Raw genomic sequence first — 22719 nt, 5'->3', positions numbered from 1 at the left:
CTTCGTCCCTGATCTCTCTATCACATATTGCTCTGACTATTGTATCTTCTGTAATGATACATTTAGCTTGTTAAAGACTTTTATTATTATTATAGTGACCTCTACTGGTGGCTCTTTACGCACACCCACTCCTTTGTTCTTCCCACAGACTCGCGGGAGCCTGGTTGACCTCCCCTGTGGCGTATACAGTCTTGACATCTCTTCCAAGCCATCTGCTGCCTCTCTTATTGCTGTGACCTCAGGACACAGACTGTTCTTGCTGCGCCCTACTGGAATAGCATTTTCCTAAATATAGGGCTGGTCTTTGGCTGAAATTCTGGCATATATATATTGTATGAAGGTGGGGAACAGCTGCCCGGTGCCACTGTGTGTGCCTGCTGATTTCTCCTGTTACAAGCCAAACTATAATACTAAGGTCAGACATCTCCGCTTTTAGGTACACTCAGGGTCCAACATGTAATCACACTGTCATCTAAATAGCCATCATTTAACCTCCCGTAGATTATGGGGTACAGTCACAGGCTAGAGAGGCATGCCCACCTGTGTGAGATTCTCCCCAGAGGACACATACTGTGCCACTCTCACCCTCTACAACCAGCCAAGAAGCCTCAAAGTACTGGATTTATGGCTCAGAACATACCATCCTCATAGTAATGACACTGCTAAATACACAATATAACTGAGGGGGTAGGAGTGTATAACGCTAAGTGCCGTTTTATCTTTACAACTATCCACATTGTAGTTTGTTTATTTGGATATAAAGTCTTTAATAAACTGTAGTAATTTATCAATGTACAGTTCCTCAGGACAGTTATTTTATCATTTTCTGTGCAGTTTACATTTTCGCCACAAGGTGGTGCTAGTGAATACTGCATGGGATACTAGCAAAGGTCGGGACGCCTCTTACTTAAGAAAAATTTAGAAGAGGAAAAATGCAGATATGATGTATTTCCAAGGTGGATGCAACAGATCAGGCACCCGTACAACACTCATGTCTGCGTCTCCCGTATAACTTGGTCACGTCCGTATCTTCTGTTTAATGAGAGTCTGTGAAGGAATACAGGGCCGCTGTGGAATTATACAGCCACTACATCATTTGACTTCTAAGGGGGAAGAGACACTTCTTTGGGTGCATGTAGTGAAAGTTCTATAATTATTGGGATAGAAATCGGTATCTGACAGGACCAGGACTGGTCCCATCAATGTCCTCCCCAGGCCAGATTGTGCAGGCACCGAGCGACGCTCTCCAGCCGCGCTCTGTACTCAAGCTCACTGTAGTTCCCCGTCGGTACTCTGGATAATCCGTGAACAGCTCCCCAGCAGCAGCCGGCAATCACCCCTGTGGAGTCGCTATCACCTGGACGGGAAGAAGGAAAGGACAGAGTAAGGTTATAGCAGAAATCAGACGACTAAGCGGCCATTGCCACGGGTGTGGGGACGGCGTATAACGGGGAGTCTCTGCAATACACTAAATATAGGGGCACAAGTCATCCTGCACACAGCAATCCACGTATCTGCATTTTACTGTAAGGGTCCATTACACTGTACAACAAATTAATACTTTTAATTTGTTTCCTTTCTAAAAATAGTCATACATCACTAATAGTCATACATCACTAATAGTCATACATCACTAATAGTCAGACATCACTAATAGTCAGACATTACTAACAGTCATACATTACTAATAGTCAGACATCACTAATTTGAGGTCAAGAAAAACTAAAATGATTTCAGAATGTTTTTACTAGATCTATTTTTTGAGCTACACTACTTGCACTATACTGTATGTACATCAGTAATATAGTCATAGTGAAAAGCTATTTTAAAATAATCTGATATTTTCTTGATAGAAAATAAACAGTTGTTTTAATTCAATCAATCACAAATAAGAGCACAAAAAACAAACAAACATACAGCACAGGAGACCGACATACAGCACAGGAGACCGACATACAGCATATGAAAGTACTATGTAATATAGTGGCCTATACATGGGGGTGCTTTCTCTTTGCTTGTGGCTTGTACTCCTCCTCTGGGGCCTCTCTTGTCACTGTCACCTACCCTGATATCTTTGTACCATTGCTGAGATGTCTTGGTGGAATCGCTCCCTATGCTGTCACTCAGTGCACCACAGTTATCTTGTGTGGGTAATCCCGTGAATCGCATATATTTGAATAGGGGAGGGGACAAATAACTGATTAATTTAATTGGGTCATTAGGCCCCGCCCCCTCTGCGCGGAACGCAGATTGCTGGTAAGATTCTCTCCATTCTGCCCACTTCACTAGGAATACCCCTACATCGTCATAAATGGGCTATATCTCAGAACTCAGAGCTAACAGAGTTTTCAATGTCAGATTCATTCTTTGCATTCTGAAATCAAATAGAACTATTTTCACATCGGAAACATTTTCATTGTTGTGCAGTGTTATATGTGAAGTATTAGGGTTCGTTCCCTGCACCCCTCATCAAGTATATACCCCCTCCCCTCTCCCCACAGCCTCAGTGAGGCACTCATCTGGATTCAGACTGTTCCTCCATATAATGGACACCCATTGGCTGAGCTTGTACTAAATGTTGGCCGCCTCCTGGTTTTAAGTCCACATTGAGAGGACCAGGACCCCACCAGACTACACTAATATCAGTCGCAGAGTAAATATTTATTGGTTGTTGGCAATTGCTCCACCAATGTAGTCCTGGAGGGTTGTGGTCTCTCTCTGGTCCTCGTAGGAGACCGGTAAATGCAGAGGAGACTCACCTCCATGGAACATAGATCTGCTGCACAGCTCGTCCCAGGAGTCCCCAGCACCCAAGAGAGCATCATATGCAATCATTGGGGCATCGTGACCGCTCCTCCCCGGCCAGCCATCCAGACTCCACCGGCCGTACTCTGCGTCCCTCTCCGCGGCGCCATAGAGAGATGGAAATACCACAGGGCCGGACCCCTGTGACAGACCCCTCTCTGCCAGGTATCTGAGGAGGAAGAGAAGGCAATGATTCCATATAGCAGAAGCCCCCATGGCCAGCCCCTGCCCGCTCACCTCTCCCAGCACTCGCGGAAATAATCCCATGCCGCCAAGTGAGGCCCCATGTCCGTCTCTGTAGAACACACGTAGTCCCGGGCCAGAGGAAGGGTCTCCAGGAGGCGGACCCCCCATTGTTCTAGAGGGACCCTTTGTACAGACAGGGATGTGAAGAGAGCCGAAGCAAGTGATCCGAGATAGCCTGCAGGGAGGGGAGGGGGCGGACAAGGCAGAGCACACGTATTAGGACAGTGCGCAGGTGGAGTAGACTTTAGTGAGTAAGGTAAAAGCCTACACCATATGGATAGATTATATAAGGATACGGTTATAATGGACGCTATGAGTAAAATGCCATAAGAGCCTGTCAGATCAACATACATCAATGTAAATCGGATCTATAATAAATACTCTGCGTAGATAACAGACATACTGATGAAGGTAAATAAGAGAGTTTGTATTTGTACAATAATATTCCTATAGTCTGTAATAGATACTGGGGCAAATGAGTGCGAGCGAGACGCTGACCTGTGGGATGGTTGTGAGTCATTTTCCCGCTCTCCACACTGACAGCGACCAGGAGAGACAGCTCAGACGGCCGGGGGAACCTGGAGAGAGAGAGAGCGCGCCCATCACTGCGGGAGAGAGAGCTCCATCACACCGAATACAATGACTGTGCTCAATGTCTCACACACACAACGCCTCAAGAGTTCTCTTCCACACTGTGGAGGCCGCCATTTTGTGTCGGGACTATGAGAACCAGTGACATGACTGAGGCACACCCTTAACTCACCTCAGTCCTATACACATAGACCTCATTGCTGCCCCACAGCCGGTCGCTGAGGGGTTAAAGGGGATCTTGTACCCGCCAGGATCCCCGGGGTGCAGCTGCGAAGTTCCTAAATAGAATAGTGGGGATTACTATGTGGTAATGAAGAGATGGGTACCCAGGGCCTGATTCAGACCCCCTCGCTAGATGCGTTCGCACGCAGCCAAAGAATGCAAATCCCGTGATCACACGGCAAGGCATTAGCACGCGCACTATGTCTTGGCGTGCGATCGCGGTGTGTATGTAGATACCCACCAGCCTGTCTTTAGACGCCCACTTATATAAGTCATCTCCAGGAATTGTATGCAACATCGAGTACCATCGGAAGCGTACGCAGCACTTGTGGCTGACCATACCCTACCGCAAGGACTGCGAGTGCTTCAGTGTGTAATTCAACCATGTGACGTGTACTATGACGCTGCGTCTTAATTATGCACGCCTCCGAAACAGCATTAAGACGGTCAGACACGCCGGCGTTCGCACCACCTCTCCCCCGTTTCCATCGACCAACCCATCACCACCCACAAACGGCTCGTCCTGTCACTCAAGCTAGCGAGGCGTCTATGCACAAGGGGCGAACGCATGGACCGGTTCGCGCACTGCGATGCGTATGCATGCGCACATTGCAAACATCGGCCGGCTACGTGCGAGCGCAGCCTAGCAAACGAGTCTGAATTGGGCCCCCAATACCTAGCAGTAGTGCAATTGGAAAATGTACCGTATAGCTCAATAACCATGCAAAGCGAGGTCTGATCCATCTGTATGTACGCAAGAACCAGGCCCCTCCCAGATGTATGACATCACTAGATCAGGAAGTGCCCCATGATGCAATGCAGCATAGGTCAGTGAAGACGAAACACATCCACATATAAGGAATCCCTGACACAATACTTCTGCTGCTACTTCATGTTTTACCACATTCCTTGTGTGTTATATATAAATATATACAATGATCTATAGTAAAATGTTTTAATAAAGCACATTATTAATTATCCTTCAGCATTTGTAGTAGAAGATGACACGTTTCCCTCCTCAGCGAGGGTTACAGGAAGTGCTCGCTTACCCAGAATGCTGGTGGGCCCAGGTTTCCGCCCTTCCATGTCGGACATGGCGGTCACGTATCTCCTCGCCAGCTCATGATACAGATCCTCATTCATCTTCCCTTCACCCAGCGATGGCAGGAGGCGACGGCAAAGCGAAATGTGTGAGAAACGGTTTCCAAGAACGTTAATGAGACCCTCTAAATATAATCCTTTTGCCAATTAAAGTTATTTCTGCTTCATACATTAGTTTAAAAATAAATTTTTAAGGTAAAAAAAATTTGCTAGTAATGAAAATGTGTTTTTAGATTTTAACGCATTTTCATCACCACCTTCCATAAGGGGCACAAGGACTACGCTAGGGTATAGGCTGGCAGATGCAGTCTGGGCACTAAACATTTAAATTCTTACCACTTGAGCAGCCCCGGCTTCTCCCACTATACCCCAGGCCTCAGGCCAGTCTTAGTTTGGTGCCGCAGGAGCGGGCACGATACAGCCTTATTTTTTTTTCTTCACTTTTTCCTTGTGAACAGTACACTATTCTTTTAACAAACTTAGGCCCTTATTCAATTTGGAGCGAAAAGCCGTTTTCGCGTGTTTTGGGCGAAAACTTTTTGCCGATGACATCATTTCGCCAGGCAGAAAAGTATCGCCGTATTCAATTTGAAAGACTTTCCGCCTCAATACAATGTAATAGGCGAAAAAGATTCGCCTATGAATAGCAGGCGGAAAAAAGTGCAGAATTGGGGTTTTGGGGTGCAACCTTCAGACAGTCCCCCAAATGTACTCTGTCAAAAAAAATAAAAAAAACACTTAAGGACATCCCAAAAAATGACTGAATTTGGGGGGCGAAAAAAAAAATGTTGGGGGACAAAGAAAAACTTTCGAACTTGACTCTAGGGGGTCCACAAGTATGCCCCAGGTGTTTTTTTCATTGCAGGGGCTTGCGGCAGGTGGATTTTTCACGATTTTTTTCAACTTCACTTTAGAAACTTTTAAAAATGCTGTCCCCCATTTTCATGTACCCCCAAATTTGCTGGGATAAGTTATTTTCTGCAAAAAAACCCTCCTGAATACTATTCTGCACCACATATAGAAAAACGCTATTTAGCAGCTAATGGGCCCATTTAAAAACACCAAATACCTTCAGCACGCCAAATCGGGGGGTACCTTAGGGAACCCCCATGTCAGAGCATCTTTTGGGCAGTGCCAGGCTGATTTCCTCAAATCTGACAGGACTTTCCGCTTGTTTAAGTTTCGCCGGGTCACGTCTTCGAATACTTTCAAATTGAATACGGCGATACGCGGGCAATACTTTTCCGCCTGCAAAACAGGTAAAAAGTCCGGGAGGCAAAAAAGTATCGCGGCTCGGCTCAAATTGAATATGGGCCTTGAAGCGCTTTGGTATAGGAATGGATTTGTGATACCCAGACTAGTCAAATCTAGACTAATACTGACACGTTTCACACAGGCCCACCTATGTCTTCTAATTTCCGCCCCTGTCAGTAATGCCCTTTTCCTGATCAGTTCCATAAATCCCTGTTAGTAACCTTGATAGGGCGTCCCAGGGCACCGGCTGCTCTTCTATCTCTGTACCTTATATCACAGAGTGCTGCACCATACCCATCACCCACCTGTTGCCAGGCTCTCGCCCGTTGCCAGGTGCAGAACTGTGTCATCGCTGACCGGCCAGTCCGGCAGGGCCGCTCGTATGTTCCGTAGGCCACCTAGCTCCTCCAGCTCTCTGTGTATCTGTGGTCCGGATTTGCAGTATTCCCAGAGCTGATTCCTGTAGCCCAGAGCATCTCCGGCAGCGCTCAGCAGCATCGCCGACATGTACAGGTCGCAGGACGGCGCGCTGGGGGACAGGGGAGATGGAGGTTACTGGCTCTACTTACTGTGCTCGTTTCTGAGCAAGGCAAATGTTATATTATTTATAATAGGATATAATATATGGGATAATACATTCCCTGCTGTACATTATATGGATATTAGAAGTCACAGACGCGTTCTAAGACCATATAATTGGCTGCAGGCCTTTATACAGGTCACAGGAATCCGATGACTTCTCATATCTGTAAGGGGACAATCATTCCTTATAATACACAAGTATATAGTGACGACATTATAAGCAATTACACTACATGTAGCCATGTATACAGATATTATTTACAGACGGCTAAATGTACTAGTCTACGTAACCCCCAATTCAGTCATCGCACCCTCAGTGAATGTAGCCTACATGAGAACGTCAGGTGCGAGTGGGGATGCGCTCGATTTGCCTAGGACTCTTGCTTACCCTCAATTGTAGGAACAAGCGTGCGAGATATGCTCCGAAAACAGAATTGCGATCAGTTCTGCATCAGCCCCACAGGTTGGTGAATAGAGATGTTGAAACTAACATAGAACATGACATGCCATAGAACCAGTGATGCCATGGGAGGCACAGCTGTAGCTATAGTATCACAGAGCAATGCAGTGGGAGGAACCGCAGGATAGGACAATACAGTGGGAGGCACCGCAGGAGTTCTAGTATCACAGGGCAATGCAGTGAGAGGCACCACAGGAGTTCTAGTATCACAGGGCAATGCAGTGAGAGGCACCACACACAGGAGTTCTAGTATCACAGGGCAATGCAGTGAGAGGCACCACAGGAGTTCTAGTATCACAGGGCAATGCAGTGAGAGGCACCACAGGAGTTCTAGTATCACAGGGCAATGCAGTGAGAGGCATCACAGGAGTTCTAGTATCACAGGACAATGCAGTGAGAGGCACCGCACACAGGAGTTCTAGTATCACAGGGCAATGCAGTGAGAGGCATCACAGGAGTTCTAGTATCACAGGGCAGTGCAGTGAGAGGCACCACACACAGGAGTTCTAGTATCACAGGGCAATGCAGTGAGAGGCACCACACACAGGAGTTCTAGTATCACAGGGCAATGCAGTGAGAGGCACCGCACACAGGAGTTCTAGTATCACAGGGCAATGCAGTGAGAGGCATCACAGGAGTTCTAGTATCACAGGGCAATGCAGTGAGAGGCACCGCACACAGGAGTTCTAGTATCACAGGGCAATGCAGTGAGAGGCACCGCACACAGGAGTTCTAGTATCACAGGGCAATGCAGTGAGAGGCATCACAGGAGTTCTAGTATCACAGGGCAATGCAGTGAGAGGCATCACAGGAGTTTTAGTATCACAGGGCAATGCAGTGAGAGGCACCTCAGGAGTTCTAGTATCACAGGGCAATGCAGTGAGAGGCACCGCACACAGGAGTTCTAGTACCACAGGGCAATGCAGTGAGAGGCACCGCACACAGGAGTTGTAGTATCACAGGGCAATGCAGTGAGAGGCACCGCACACAGGAGTTCTAGTATCACAGGGCAATGCAGTGAGAGGCACCACAGGAGTTCTAGTATCACAGGGCAATGCAGTGAGAGGCACCACAGGAGTTCTAGTATCACAGGGCAATGCAGTGAGAGGCACCGCAGGAGTTCTAGTATCACAGGGCAATGCAGTGAGAGGCACCGCACACAGGAGTTCTAGTATCACAGGGCAATGCAGTGAGAAGCACCGCACACAGGAGTTCTAGTATCACAGGGCAATGCAGTGAGAGGCATCACAGGAGTTCTAGTATCACAGGGCAATGCAGTGAGAGGCACCACAGGATATATAGTATCACAGGGCAATGCAGTGAGAGGCACCACAGGATATATAGTATCACAGGGCAATGCAGTGAGAGGCACCACCGAAGTTCTAGTATCACAGGGCAATGCAGTGAGAGGCACCGCAGGATATATAGTATCACAGGGCAAGGCAGTGAGAGGCACCACAGGAGTTCTAGTATCACAGGGCAATGCAGTGAGAGGCACCGCAGGCTATATAGTATCACAGGGCAATGCAGTGAGAGGCACCGCACACAGGAGTTCTAGTATCACAGGGCAATGCAGTGAGAGGCACCGCACACAGGAGTTCTAGTACCACATGGCAATGCAGTGAGAGGCACCGCACACAGGAGTTCTAGTATCACAGGGCAATGCAGTGAGAGGCACCACAGGAGTTCTAGTATCACAGGGCAATGCAGTGAGAGGCACCACAGGAGTTCTAGTATCACAGGGCAATGCAGTGAGAGGCACAGCACACAGGAGTTCTAGTATCACAGGGCAATGCAGTGAGAGGCACCGCACACAGGAGTTCTATTATCACAGGGCAATGCAGTGAGAGGCACCGCACACAGGAGTTCTAGTATCACAGGGCAATGCAGTGAGAGGCACCGCACACAGGAGTTCTAGTATCACAGGGCAATGCAGTGAGAGGCACCACAGGAGTTCTAGTATCACAGGGCAATGCAGTGAGAGGCACCGCAGGAGTTCTAGTATCACAGGGCAATGCAGTGAGAGGCACCGCAGGAGTTCTAGTATCACAGGGCAATGCAGTGAGAGGCACCGCAGGAGTTCTAGTATCACAGGGCAATGCAGTGAGAGGCACCGCAGGAGTTCTAGTTTCACAGGGCAATGCAGTGAGAGGCACCGCACACAGGAGTTCTAGTTTCACAGGGCAATGCAGTGAGAGGCACCGCACACAGGAGTTCTAGTATCACAGGGCAATGTAGTGAGAGGCACCACAGCAGTTCTAGTATCACAGGGCAATGCAGTGAGAGGCACCGCAGGCTATATAGTATCACAGGGCAATGCAGTGAGAGGCACCGCACACAGGAGTTCTAGTATCACAGGGCAATGCAGTGAGAGGCACCGCACACAGGAGTTCTAGTACCACAGGGCAATGCAGTGAGAGGCACCGCACACAGGAGTTCTAGTATCACAGGTCAATGCAGTGAGAGGCACCACAGGAGTTCTAGTATCACAGGGCAATGCAGTGAGAGGCACCACAGGAGTTCTAGTATCACAGGGCAATGCAGTGAGAGGCACCGCAGGATATATAGTATCACAGGGCAAGGCAGTGAGAGGCACCACAGGAGTTCTAGTATCACAGGGCAATGCAGTGAGAGGCACCACCGAAGTTCTAGTATCACAGGGCAAGGCAGTGAGAGGCACCGCAGGATATATAGTATCACAGGGCAATGCAGTGAGAGGCACCGCACACAGGAGTTCTAGTATCACAGGGCAATGCAGTGAGAGGCACCGCAGGAGTTCTAGTATCACAGGGCAATGCAGTGAGAGGCACCACACACAGGAGTTCTAGTTTCACAGGGCAATGCAGTGAGAGGCACCGCACACAGGAGTTCTAGTATCACAGGGCAATGCAGTGAGAGGCATCACAGGAGTTCTAGTATCACAGGGCAATGCAGTGAGAGGCACCGCAGGAGTTCTAGTATCACAGGGCAATGCAGTGAGAGGCACCACAGGAGTTCTAGTATCACAGGGCAATGCAGTGAGAGGCACCGCAGGAGTTCTAGTATCACAGGGCAATGCAGTGAGAGGCACCGCACACAGGAGTTCTAGTTTCACAGGGCAATGCAGTGAGAGGCACCGCACACAGGAGTTCTAGTATCACAGGGCAATGTAGTGAGAGGCACCACAGCAGTTCTAGTATCACAGGGCAATGCAGTGAGAGGCACCGCAGGCTATATAGTATCACAGGGCAATGCAGTGAGAGGCACCGCACACAGGAGTTCTAGTATCACAGGGCAATGCAGTGAGAGGCACCGCACACAGGAGTTCTAGTACCACAGGGCAATGCAGTGAGAGGCACCGCACACAGGAGTTCTAGTATCACAGGGCAATGCAGTGAGAGGCACCACAGGAGTTCTAGTATCACAGGGCAATGCAGTGAGAGGCACCGCACACAGGAGTTCTAGTATCACAGGGCAATGCAGTGAGAGGCACCGCAGGATATATAGTATCACAGGGCAAGGCAGTGAGAGGCACCACAGGAGTTCTAGTATCACAGGGCAATGCAGTGAGAGGCACCACCGAAGTTCTAGTATCACAGGGCAAGGCAGTGAGAGGCACCGCAGGATATATAGTATCACAGGGCAATGCAATGAGAGGCACCGCACACAGGAATTCTAGTATCACAGGGCAATGCAGTGAGAGGCACCGCAGGAGTTCTAGTATCACAGGGCAATGCACTGAGAGGCACCGCACACAGGAGTTCTAGTATCACAGGGCAATGCAGTGAGAGGCACCGCAGGAGTTCTAGTATCACAGGGCAATGCACTGAGAGGCACCACACACAGGAGTTCTAGTATCACAGGGCAATGCAGTGAGAGGCACCACAGGAGTTCTAGTATCACAGGGCAATGCAGTGAGAGGCACCGCACACAGGAGTTCTAGTATCACAGGGCAATGCAGTGAGAGGCACCGCAGGATATATAGTATCACAGGGCAAGGCAGTGAGAGGCACCACAGGAGTTCTAGTATCACAGGGCAATGCAGTGAGAGGCACCACCGAAGTTCTAGTATCACAGGGCAAGGCAGTGAGAGGCACCGCAGGATATATAGTATCACAGGGCAATGCAATGAGAGGCACCGCACACAGGAATTCTAGTATCACAGGGCAATGCAGTGAGAGGCACCGCAGGAGTTCTAGTATCACAGGGCAATGCACTGAGAGGCACCGCACACAGGAGTTCTAGTATCACAGGGCAATGCAGTGAGAGGCACCGCAGGAGTTCTAGTATCACAGGGCAATGCAGTGAGAGGCACCGCACACAGGAGTTCTAGTATCACAGGGCAATGCAGTGAGAGTTACAGTCTCTTACTTGCTGTCCATGATGAGTCTGCAGTCAGTATGTTCCTCTAGATTGAAGTGTAACAGTCACCAGCTAATAATAACACAGTGCTCAGTTATGTCACTCCCTCCACCTTCCCCTCTCTATACAGTGTGTCTGTGTCTCCTCTCAGTCATGTGCTTCTTCTGCTCCAGCTCCACCTATACAAGTGCAGCCTCCTCTCTGTTCCCCCTATACAAGTGCAGCCTCCTCTCTGTTCCCCCTATACAAGTGCAGCCTCCTCTCTGTTCCCCCTATACAAGTGCAGCCTCCTCTCTGTTCCCCCTATACAAGTGCAGCCTCCTCTCTGTTCCCCCTATACAAGTGCAACCTCCTCTCTGTTCCCCCTATACAAGTGCAGCCTCCTCTCTGTTCCTCCTATACAAGTGCAGCCTCCTCTCTGTTCCCCCTATACAAGTGCAACCTCCTCTCTGTTCCTCCTATACAAGTGCAGCCTCCTCTCTGTTCCCCCTATACAAGTGCAGCCTCCTCTCTGTTCCCCCTATACAAGTGCAGCCTCCTCTCTGTTCCTCCTATACAAGTGCAACCTCCTCTCTGTTCCCCCTATACAAGTGCAACCTCCTCTCTGTTCCCCCTATACAAGTGCAGCCTCCTCTCTGTTCCCCCTATACAAGTGCAGCCTCCTCTCTGTTCCCCCCATATATCAGTGCAGCCTCCTCTCTGTTCCCCCCATATATCAGTGCAGCCTCCTCCCTGTTCCCCCCATATATCAGTGCAGCCTCCTCTCTGTTCCCCCCATATATCAGTGCAGCCTCCTCCCTGTTCCCCCTATATCAGTGCAGCCTCCTCTGTTCCCCCTATACAAGTGCAGCCTCCTCTCTGTTCCCCCTATACAAGTGCAACCTCCTCTGTTCCCCCTATACAAGTGCAGCCTCCTCTCTGTTCCCCCTATACAAGTGCAACCTCCTCTGTTCCCCCTATACAAGTGCAGCCTCCTCTCTGTTCCCCCTATACAAGTGCAGCCTCCTCTCTGTTTCCCCTATACAAGTGCAGCCTCCTCTCTGTTCCCCCCATATATCAATGCAGCCTCCTCCCTGTTCCCCCTATACAAGTGCAGCCTCCTCTCTGTTCCCCCCATATATCAATGCAGACTCCTCCCTGTTCCCCCATATATCAGTTCAGCCTCCTCCCTGTTCCCCCCATATATCAGTGCTAGCAGCCTCCTCTCTGTGCTTGCTGTATCATCCTAGCAGCCTCCTCTCTGTTCCCCCCATATATCAGTGCTAGCAGTCTCCTCTCTGTGCTTGCTGTATCATCCTAGCAGCCTCCTCTCTGTTCCCCCCATATATCAGTGCAGCCTCCTCTCTGTTCCCCCTGTATCAGTGCTAGCAGCCTCCTCTCTGTTCCCCCCATATATCAGTGCAGCCTCCTCTCTGTCCCCCAGTTTGGGCTATAGTGTGTCCTGAATGTAACTCCTGGGCTCTCTGTGTCATGTATACGAGGCTGAGTGAGGTCAGCACATTCTGTGTCTATATCAGGCCGCTGCCAGTGGGCACTCAGCCATCACACAGGCAAAGTTCGCAGAACACATGAGAGCTGCTTATTTATTAACCCAATTTGCTTTACTTTTATTGAACATTCCCACTGGCATTATCTGCAGAACCCGTATATCCCATATATATGGAAGCCGAGCGCACGCAACTACGGCTGATTGACATCAGCATCTCCACGGGCGACTGAAGGGACGTAACTGGGCAGGAATGGGCGCTGGCATGGAGGCTAGTTTAGTGAGGGCATGCAAACAGAACTGTGCGCTATGCGGAGTTGTGCGTACACGGTTACGCCTGTTATTTCTGACGCAATTCCCGCACCAGCGATAGGGCTGATGTAAGTGGTAATGATGGCGGTTATGTAACCGAGCGTACGATAGGGGCGGCCACATAGATGCGCACAAAACTGCATACAGGTGAATAGCCGCAGTTTTCTCCGTGCCCAGAATGCGAGTGTGATCACGACCGACTTGTGTGCCACTCTGTACCGGCCCCTGTGGGCAAATATCTCATGTTGATTACAATTAGTAACATTATAATGAAATATGAAAATATATATTACACCACATAGCAGATCACAATAAGCCACGTTATCAAGCCTGCTAATGAGGACAACGGGAGGTGTTGCCCATAGCAACCAACTATCATTTTATAGAATGTACTAGATACATGATAGCTAGATTCTTATTGGTTGTCCTCTTTAGAAGGGTTGATACATCTCCCCCATACTGCCTGATTTATATAAGCAGCATATACTGCGATCCTGTGGTGGTAGTGCACTGGCATGGTACAAGTGATATAGGGCATGGTTATATACCAGGCTAGCCATAATGTAATGCTACGTACATGGGTAATCAGTGATAGGTAACCTTATCATTGTATACCAGCCAGCCCCTATAGTGGTATACAGGCCACAGGTGAATATAAATAATAAAATCTATGATTTTTGTTAATAAAAAATAAATAAATCACTTTTATGTAATATTTCATTAAGAGGCTGATTATTATTTATTTGTTATTTTGCATGTAGAAAAAAGAACAAAAAGCAAACAGGAATAATAAATGCAGAATTCCCCAAAAATATAAACGCTGGGAATCTGAGCACCTAATAATATACCACCCAGAGACACCTCCGTAATTATAATCATTGACCTCTCTGACATCATCATATCTAATCTACGGGCTACAACGTATCTGGTGGTCTTGCCCTTAAGCAGTGTCACTATTGTTGTTCCCAAATACTGTCCAAACCGGTGTGATGGGCACCTGCGCGCTAATTTTCAGTCATCTTATTTTCACCTTCGGCTCCTGGAAACCTGCGGATATTAGGAATGTGGGACACGCCACTGGCAGAGACAATACGATTTTATAAAGTGGAATAATATACTCCCAAAGGAGAGGTCTACAAAGCCAGCATGTGCTGAATGTCATGTACCCATCTGTATTGGCTCTAAAAAGTGTCTTCCTTCTACATTCAGTATAAAAGTCTCCAGCCTGCGGGTTAGATGCATCTTGTGATTAATTGTATCCAACCTGCACCTGAAACCCACATAATCCTGAGTATTGTTTGGTTATTTGAGGTACAAGGAGACGTGTAATAGCCCATAACCACCAGAGCTTTCCACAACACTGTTCTGGTATCTCAAGATTGTCCTACGGAGGTGAGGAAGCCTTCCTGTCCTGGCACCTGGATTATACCATATTCACCCGCTGGCGTCTGTACAGCTTTTTCCTTATAATCCGTATAATGGACCAGGATCCAGTCTCTTTAGTCTCATCACAGATGGTCCTAGCTCTGGCCCAGCAGGCGTCTTCTCAGCTCTTGGCGCAGGAGGTCTCTCTCCTTGCGGATCCCTTGCAGGACGCTCTGGTTCTCCTGGGCCCGTCGTACGAGGTAGGGCAGGACTGAATCCACCGATCCATATGGAATGGATTTATACACCAAGAATCCCGCCTGACCTGGGGGGGACCAGGAAGACAAACACTCAGTACGAAAACCTTGTCAGGAAAGGAAAACACTTATGAAAGGGTTAATCATGTATATGACAAATGGTTGGATTGGGAAATGTTTTGCTCAGTTGGAATCATTTGGAATTGGTTTGCCCTCTCACCGCCGGGGGTTTGGGCGAAAGGCGTTCGTGTAGATGTGTCCACAATCAGGCCCATCTATTGTTGGGTGCATTGTGCGTTCTAGAGATACAACATGGAGGCGAAACCTACCCAGAGTGAGAGAGACGTGGTCGCACATTCCTAGTAGCTGCCCGAAACACAGCGTCCCGCTGCTCCTGTCAATACCGAGATCCGCCATCCTGTAAAGGGGTAACATGGGTTGGAGATTCAACTGGTTTCATAGCAATAAAAATAAGAGCTGTGCTTTGCAGATGTCTTACGTTAGACCCTTACATTGAATGTTTTACAAACAATAACTGTGCAAGGTGCTTATTAGTGCCAGGACCTCGGGGTACAGTGTATGATCTCTCCGTGTCCATGGGGAGTTTCCTCACACAATCCAAATACATACTGGTAAGGAAATTAGACTGTTAGCACAGATGGTGCAGGGACTGATGTGCCTCAATATACTGCATTGCTACTATATTAATAAAGAATAATTAATTTTATTCTTTTTATTGCTGATGACAATTATACTATGAGAAAATGTTGTTCCATTTATTCCCAGATGGTGGCGCTGTTGCTAGCAGTGGATATTTTTCTTTTCTTCCTCCTGACAGACCCAATATTGCCATTTCCAGTAAACTTTGTTAACATCTAAGTGAGAGAGATTATAGTCCCTACTAGAAGATAAAGCAGTCATTTTTGAGACTTAAGTCTGGAAACTAACCCTTTTAAATACAAATGAGACCAGTCCAAATTGGACTACTGTAACCTCCTCCTATCTGGCCTAACTGTCTCCCATCTCTCTCCACGCCAATCTGTCCTCAATGCTGCTGCCCGGCTCATCTTCCTCTCCAAACGCTCTACATCTGCCTCCCCTCTCCTACAAGCCCTACACTGGCTCCCTTTCCCCTTCAGATTCCAATTCAAGCTTCTGACACTCACAAAGCCCTCAGCCATCCCTCTCCCATTTGCATCTCTGACCTCATCTCCCTTCACCCTCCTGCCCTCTCCGCTCTGCTAATACACGCCGTCTCTTCTGCCAACTGATTACTTCCTCCGGTTCCTACCTCCAAGATTTTACCCGTGCTGCTCCCTACCTCTGGAACTCTCTCCCTATCAGGCTCTCCACCTCTCTACAAATGGGCTCCCAAGACCCACTACTTCATCAAAGCCTTCCAGCTCTCATCCTATCCCGCTGCTCCATGCTTCTTCCTCACTGTCTACACCATCTGTATCATCCCTGTCTGTCTGCCTCCCCTCCTCTTTAGAATGCAAACTCTCATGAGCAGGGCCCTCCTCCCTCATGTGCTTCTCCTTCCCCTACTTACACTATCATCCACTCCTTACTCCCCACAACGGCACCTAACACTTGGTCGCTTACGCCCTGCTGCTTATTGTGAGTGCTATGATCGCTAATGCAGCAGTGTGTATAAACTATGTCCTTGTCCTGCACTGTACTGTACAGTAAGACGCTGTTTTCTTGATCCCTCATTGGTTTGTGTACTCTGTAAGGCACTGCGGAACCCTTGTGGTGCCAAGTAAATGAAGGATAATAATAATGATAATCTCAACACCCACCTGTGAACGGCGTGAAGGATGGACACCTCGTTGTGGCTCGCAATTATAAGGTTGTAGCACTGGCCTCCCTGTCCGATCAAATCCAACATCTTATCCAGAGAACGCTGGTAGCTGGCGAGGTTAGAACAGCGCAAGTTAAGGCATTGCCACACATTCACATGGTGAGCAGGAAACAGAGCTGTAACCCATAGCAACCAACCAGATCTTATAACTACTGTACGTTATGTTCTAAGAAAATGAAAGCACGTGTTCAGTTATAACACGGTTTTTCCTGTGCACTGGTTCCCATACTTGTTCCCAAATATATCATACATAGGGGGAGAAGTATCAACCCTTGGAGAGAGAGATAAAGTGGAGGTTGCTCATAGTCCAGTCAGTGTGTAACTGTTATGAAGCTAGCACAGTCTATGAAATGACAGATGCTGATTGGTTGCTATGGGCATCTTCTCCATTTCATCTCTCCAAGGCTTGATACATCTCCCCTATAGTCACATTTATTGTGGGCCCTTCACCTTCTATTGGTGGCTTCCCAGTCAGGTTGTATGGGGTCACTGTACCCCTTCTCTTTCGCCAGCTTCCGCTCCTTGTCCATGTACGCCCCACGTACCAGCTTCACCCCAAAACAAAGGTTCAGGCTCTCCGCGGTGCCCAAGTCCTGGGACAGGTTCTGGAAGGAGTCCTAGACATGGAGAGGTAACAAAATGACAGCTGAGCAAAGGCCCAAACATTTATCACTCCGTATTCATATTGCTGTTATTCGGAATGTTTTTTTGGGGGGCAATTTATCAAGGGGCAGACACCGAGACGTGGGTTCCAATACGAGTCCTTTCCCAGTGAATGGCATCACTTTACTTCTGGTGTCGGACCCGTCCTCTTTAATGTGCACACATCGAGGGATCCTTCAACTATCTCTCCACTCGATGATGTGTACATGTAGCCGATAGGTTAAAAAGGACAACGCCATCAGCTGTAACCTGAGCTCTTCGGATCATGATAAATTGGGAATTTCGCAGTTTCCATAGAAAGATCCAAGCTATGGGGATCTATGCTGGTGCCAACTTGTTTTATTTTTTTTTATGGGTGACTGTAACAAATAAAAGGGGGTGTTGCCCCTGGCAGGCAATCAGACATTTGCTTTCATTTTCTAACACACACTAGAAAAAAAGATAGGCAGAATCTGATTGGTTGCTAAAACCAACTCCAGGTATCTGTGGAACATCTCACATACATAATCCCCTTATTGGTTTATGTCCTTACATATCATACCTTTAAATAACACTGGTAGGTATTCCAGATCCAGGGCTCGTCCTGGTTGCACTGCGCCATCATCCCCATGGTAACCAGGCTGAGGGCCGGGTTCATGTACGTATATTCTGCGTCCACTAGGACGTGCACGCCTTTAGCTTTTGCATGCTGGAAGAGAAGTCAGTAGGCGCCATCAGCTGTATTGAGCACCAGCATTCTATATTACATAGATAATAATACTACTGCCATGCAATATATCATTCTAAATGGACTAGACTGCAAGCTCTTTGGGACAGGGGCCTCACTTAGGGCTAGACTGAGAGGTGGGCTAAGGCCTTTTGCGGTGCCTCAGCGGCGATGATATGCCAATGCTCTTTTCAGCCTTTTCCTTGTGTATTAGAGAGGAACGGAATGTATAAGCCCTGAGACGTCCGCTATCAGTGCCCGTGGGTGCTGCGACACCGCCGGTGGTTCTGAACACTGCACTACCAAGCCTTGCATCAGCCCACCTGAACAATGTCTAAACATAGCCACTGTGGCGCTGCATCTGAGGACGCAGCCGCTTTCACCGATGCCCATGAGACGGCCTTTATTTGCCCTCATTTCAGGTCACCACCCAGGAACGCCCATGGTTCTGCCTCTCCATTTCTAATGCCAGTGCACGTACAGAACAGCGCATTAGTGCGTGCACGCAGGGTAACGCATGTGCCGTAGGGGCTTTCAGAATATTTTGCGCAAATAATTTGTCAACTGCACATTAGTCGGCATTGCGTGCACCCTCTGTAGCAGGCCCTAAATGTTTGCAGTTAGGTATATCCGATGTATTGGTCTTCGGTACATTTGGGTTATGTGTATTACAGGTATATCAGAACTTATAAATAAAACGATTACTGTAATCAGTTATCAGAGCCGTAACTAGACTTTTTGGTGCCCTGTGCCAGAAAGAGCAATGATGCGCCCCTCATTTTTCAAAGGGACATAATGCACCCAAAAAAGGGGAATGGCCTCATGGGGAAGGGCCAGGGAAGAGATAGGAGAGGCCAGGAGATGCTGGGGATGAAATAAGAGGCAGCTACAAGCAAGAATGATATTAAATAGAAATTTGACAGGCCCAAACAGCGCCCCCTGCCCTGCGGTGCCCTGTGCCATGGCACCTGCCGCACTACCCTAGCTACGGCCCTGTCAGTTATAATCATACAGCTATGACATCATCACCACTGAAATATAAAAAACGCCTCCTGGAATATAAAGCCCTTACTGTATATTATACATAGATAGTTCTCACCTTCCCCACGCGGCTGAGTCTCCGCACAGAGCTCTGCAGGTGCTGGTTCTGCTGCTCCGACAGAAAGGAAAAGGCTGAATCCTGTTAGGTTATTATGTAGAAAAGGATTATGGGTAAAGATGAAAAGTAGACAACAGGTACCAGCGACAGACGTTACAATTACCGTACCTTCCCTTCCATGATGGAGACTATTCCCCGAGGACTGAGCTCTGCACTCTGGGACGGGTTGGACAGACACACGGACAGCTCCTTCTGATAACACCAATGGGAGAGGAGTGAGATCATTATAGCAGAGAGAGAGAGTGATGTCATGGTGGGTGTGGCTTTCATAACTTATGCAACTGATGTCACTGTTATCCAAGTGTCTTATTTCATTGGTTAATAAAAATATTGGTTATTAGTGTAGCACCAATCCTATTACGCAGGGCTCTTCAAAGATTAAAATAATTTAATTATTTACTCAGGATGGTCCTTTCTCTGTTAGCTCTCTTAGTAACAAAGTCATGACAGGTAATAGTGACTTTGGAGAGTATTTACGCAGGTATAGGGGAAACACAGAGCCCTATGTACAGCTGGTGCTGCCGTTACTGGGAAGATGGGGTTAAGTTAAGAATGGCTATTATTTTTACATGGCTGTGTTTATTACACTCCCCAGCGCACACGTCTATATAATAAAATCGACTGCTGATAAAAATGATGTCATCACATTGGCATGTAATGACGGTTGTTGGGAACTCTGGCTTTTTTCCTAAGAGACGTAGGCCTGTATATGCATGGCTGGAGCACTGGTTATCCCAGGGAGAATGTGTGTGTCTGTGGTGGTCTCTGTTTGTTTCTGCCCATCCCGGACTGTCTCTTTCACTCACACAGAGGTCAGCGCTCATAAGGGCGGTGATTTTCAGTTGCATCATGGGCCGGTCGCCCCCAGCGGCCGAGAGGTCAACACAGTTCAGCATTATCTCTTCATTCTGCTGGTACCAGCGCTCCCTGCCAGACAGCGGAAGCAGAAATCAGGCCCCCAACAATAGTTCTGTCCACACGAAGAACAGGCGTGTGCTCTACCACAGATACACCTGATATGCTAATGTACTCATTCTAATTGATGGGCTGCAGTACCTATCTTTGTATACAGGTGGCAGTGTTTCTATCGCGGTCTATGAAAAGCTCTTTTACATTGTTTATTTTCTCTCCTTTAAAAGGGTATGCAAGGCCAGCACAGGAATTGTGAAATCGACACAACAGAGTAACATAATGTAGTATTAGACGGGACACAGCCTCATGGCCAGTATGGGGTTATAAAAGTTTAGGCAGGCATGGGTTACGAAAAGATTATCCATAGAACATTGCCCCCTAGTGGCCACATATGTCTGAAACATTTGCATTTATGCCATTTCATAAGCTGTAACAATGGGAGACAATGGGACACACACACACATGGTCATATTGTCCAGCTCACCCGCTTTTACTCTCACCCAGGTCCTCCTCGATGGGCACTGCCAACATGGGCCGAATGCCCAACTTCCCCAGCCTGTCCACACACGCCCGTATCTCAGGCAGGCTCTCCCCGGCAACAAACTGCCCGTATACCGAGCCCCTCATAACCCGTTCAAAGAGCCAGCGGCCCAGGATCCTGCGAGAGACAGAGAGCAGCTGGGGAAGGGGAGATGTAGGGGGTTACATGGGGTTACACATCCCATCACCATTCGTGTTAGTATAATTACACCACCGAGCAGGTAACAAAAAGAAAGAAAGATAGATAGATCCTCTTTTCAGATTCACTAAAAAGGACTGAAGCATCTATCTCACAAGTAGATAGGTTAGAAACAAGATCACTTTTTGTAACAATCCACCTACAAATTATCTCCTTTTCGAAATCTTTTCCACATGTTCCAAAGACATATGGCACCCCCAAAAAACATCTGTATAGACCTATGGGGTATACTTACTAAGTGCGGGTTTTATACAGATGTTTTTGGGGTGCGATATATCTTTGGAACATGTGGAAAAGATTTCGAAAAGAAGATAATTTGTAGCTGGATTGTTACAAAAAGTGATCTTGTTTCTAACCTATCTACTTGTGAGATAGATGCTTCAGTTCTTTTAGTGAATCTGAAGAGGATCTATCTCACAAGTAGATAGGTTAGAAACAAGATCACTTTTTGTAACAATCCACCTACAAATTATCTCCTTTTCTAAATCTTTTCCACATGGTTCCAAAGACATATCGCACCCCAAAAACATCTGTATAAAACCTGCACTTAGTAAGTATACCCCTAGGTCTATACAGATGTTTTGGGGGTGCCATATGTCTTTGGAACATGTGAAAATCACTGAAAACATGGAGACGACACAGACTCCATTCTGGGAGCACCTTGGTGTTTTTTTAACAACATGGTGGCAGAAATCTTAACAAGGCTGAATTACAAATCATCATATTATCAATTAGAGGATACAGGGAAAATATGTGGACTTTACTTTTAATAAAACCAACAGCTACGAACAGTTTATTTAGCACCTTTTTTTTTTTTTTTAAACTAGCCTCAGATATCCTGGAATGTGAGTTCAAAAACTGATGGCGGGGGGAATACATAACTATGAGAAGAGCGTACCGGATAGGCCACAAATAAACAGAAGAGCTTACAATCTACGTAGCTGATGAGAGACGGAGACAGGAGTTAAGAGTCCACAGGATGAGTGCTTTGCATAGTGATCTCCTGGGTTTGCTATTAAGAAGATTTCTATTAAAAGTGGAGTTGGGGTGATCTGGGGAGACTTAAAGCTAATGGTTTTATGGGCGAATAAGACAACGAGAATGATCTACCTGAAGGTACAGCATTACATAAGAAGCCCCTCGCTCACCTTCTCAGAATTCCTCACCAGAGTCGGCATAGAGCACATGCGAAATATAAGGAGTCCTCGAACCACTTCCCACCTGCTTTTCAGTCTAAAGACTCCTCCATCAGAGAAGTTGAGTGATGCCTCCTGAGATAGCACTCGATGCGAAGACATTGCTCTACAGGACAGCGACAGGGTCCAGGATGCTGGCGATAAAGAGGACCCTGCACGAGCACACCGGCTAAGCCACCACATGTTGAGTGCTGGTCTTCTCAAGCACCTAAAGGGATAAAGTTACAGACAGGAAGCAGGGGACAGCAGGCGACCAGCGACCAATGACAGCAGAAAGCCCAGGACAGGAGAGCGAGGGAAGAGGCCAACTGATGGCTGTGTACATACATGTGTGACAGATTAACCTAGACCAGCCAACTGATAATGCAGAACGAGAGGAAGCCTGAAAGAAAAGGTTAACAAATCAATAGTCTACAACCTGTATACACCAGACGTGCTTCAGCAAAACGTAAAATGCT

General features: G+C 47.6%; 3 protein-coding genes across 3 annotated transcripts in view; 1 reads left to right on the top strand and 2 right to left on the bottom strand.

Moving 5' to 3' along the window:
* Positions 1 to 774, top strand: part of LOC148506338 (small ribosomal subunit protein RACK1-like) — a 54500-nt gene extending 53726 nt beyond the window's left edge. The window contains exon 11 of the mRNA XM_088446881.1: positions 149 to 774. Coding sequence (XP_088303007.1) covers positions 149 to 289 — 141 coding nt within the window. The 3' untranslated portion in view covers positions 290 to 774. The remainder of the gene's footprint in view (positions 1 to 148) is intronic.
* On the bottom strand, positions 733 to 12117 carry LOC148506337 (ADP-ribosylhydrolase ARH1-like). The gene is made up of 8 exons (XM_088446882.1): positions 11612 to 12117; positions 6525 to 6748; positions 4914 to 5012; positions 3815 to 3920; positions 3550 to 3629; positions 3043 to 3226; positions 2760 to 2974; positions 733 to 1357 (listed from the first exon to the last, which is right to left on the bottom strand). Exons 1-8 carry the CDS (start codon positions 11620 to 11622, stop codon positions 1200 to 1202), a joined length of 1077 nt encoding a protein of 358 aa, XP_088303008.1. The 5' UTR covers positions 11623 to 12117; the 3' UTR covers positions 733 to 1199.
* A 2107-nt stretch (positions 12118 to 14224) lies between these two features.
* Positions 14225 to 22459, bottom strand: PRODH2 (proline dehydrogenase 2). The gene is made up of 10 exons (XM_088446828.1): positions 22214 to 22459; positions 20811 to 21004; positions 20221 to 20341; positions 19523 to 19606; positions 19355 to 19435; positions 18091 to 18237; positions 17337 to 17503; positions 16825 to 16935; positions 15352 to 15440; positions 14225 to 15090 (listed from the first exon to the last, which is right to left on the bottom strand). Exons 1-10 carry the CDS (start codon positions 22442 to 22444, stop codon positions 14921 to 14923), a joined length of 1395 nt encoding a protein of 464 aa, XP_088302954.1. The 5' UTR covers positions 22445 to 22459; the 3' UTR covers positions 14225 to 14920.
* Positions 22460 to 22719: the final 260 nt, after the last annotated feature.

This window comes from Taudactylus pleione, unplaced genomic scaffold (assembly GCF_031769625.1).
Source record: "Taudactylus pleione unplaced genomic scaffold, aTauple2 ptg000407l, whole genome shotgun sequence".
NCBI lineage: Eukaryota > Metazoa > Chordata > Amphibia > Anura > Myobatrachidae > Taudactylus > Taudactylus pleione.
This window is presented reverse-complemented; position numbering and strand designations above follow the sequence as displayed.

Excerpts from the sequence above, each read along its gene's own strand:
- LOC148506337 (XM_088446882.1), bottom strand. Across the intron at positions 3,630-3,814 it reads TCTATGTGTATAGGACTGAG|GTTCCCCCGGCCGTCTGAGC; the intron begins GTGAGTTAAGGG and ends CTCTCTCTCCAG. Across the intron at positions 2,975-3,042 it reads TTCCGCGAGTGCTGGGAGAG|ATACCTGGCAGAGAGGGGTC; the intron begins GTGAGCGGGCAG and ends CTTCCTCCTCAG.
- PRODH2 (XM_088446828.1), bottom strand. The coding sequence starts at position 22,444 with ATGTGGTGGCTTAGCCGGTGTGCTCGTGCAGGGTCCTCTTTATCGCCA. Across the intron at positions 20,342-20,810 it reads CTGGGTGAGAGTAAAAGCGG|GGAGCGCTGGTACCAGCAGA; the intron begins GTGAGCTGGACA and ends GCTGTCTGGCAG. Across the intron at positions 19,607-20,220 it reads TTATGAGCGCTGACCTCTGT|AAGGAGCTGTCCGTGTGTCT; the intron begins GTGAGTGAAAGA and ends TGGTGTTATCAG.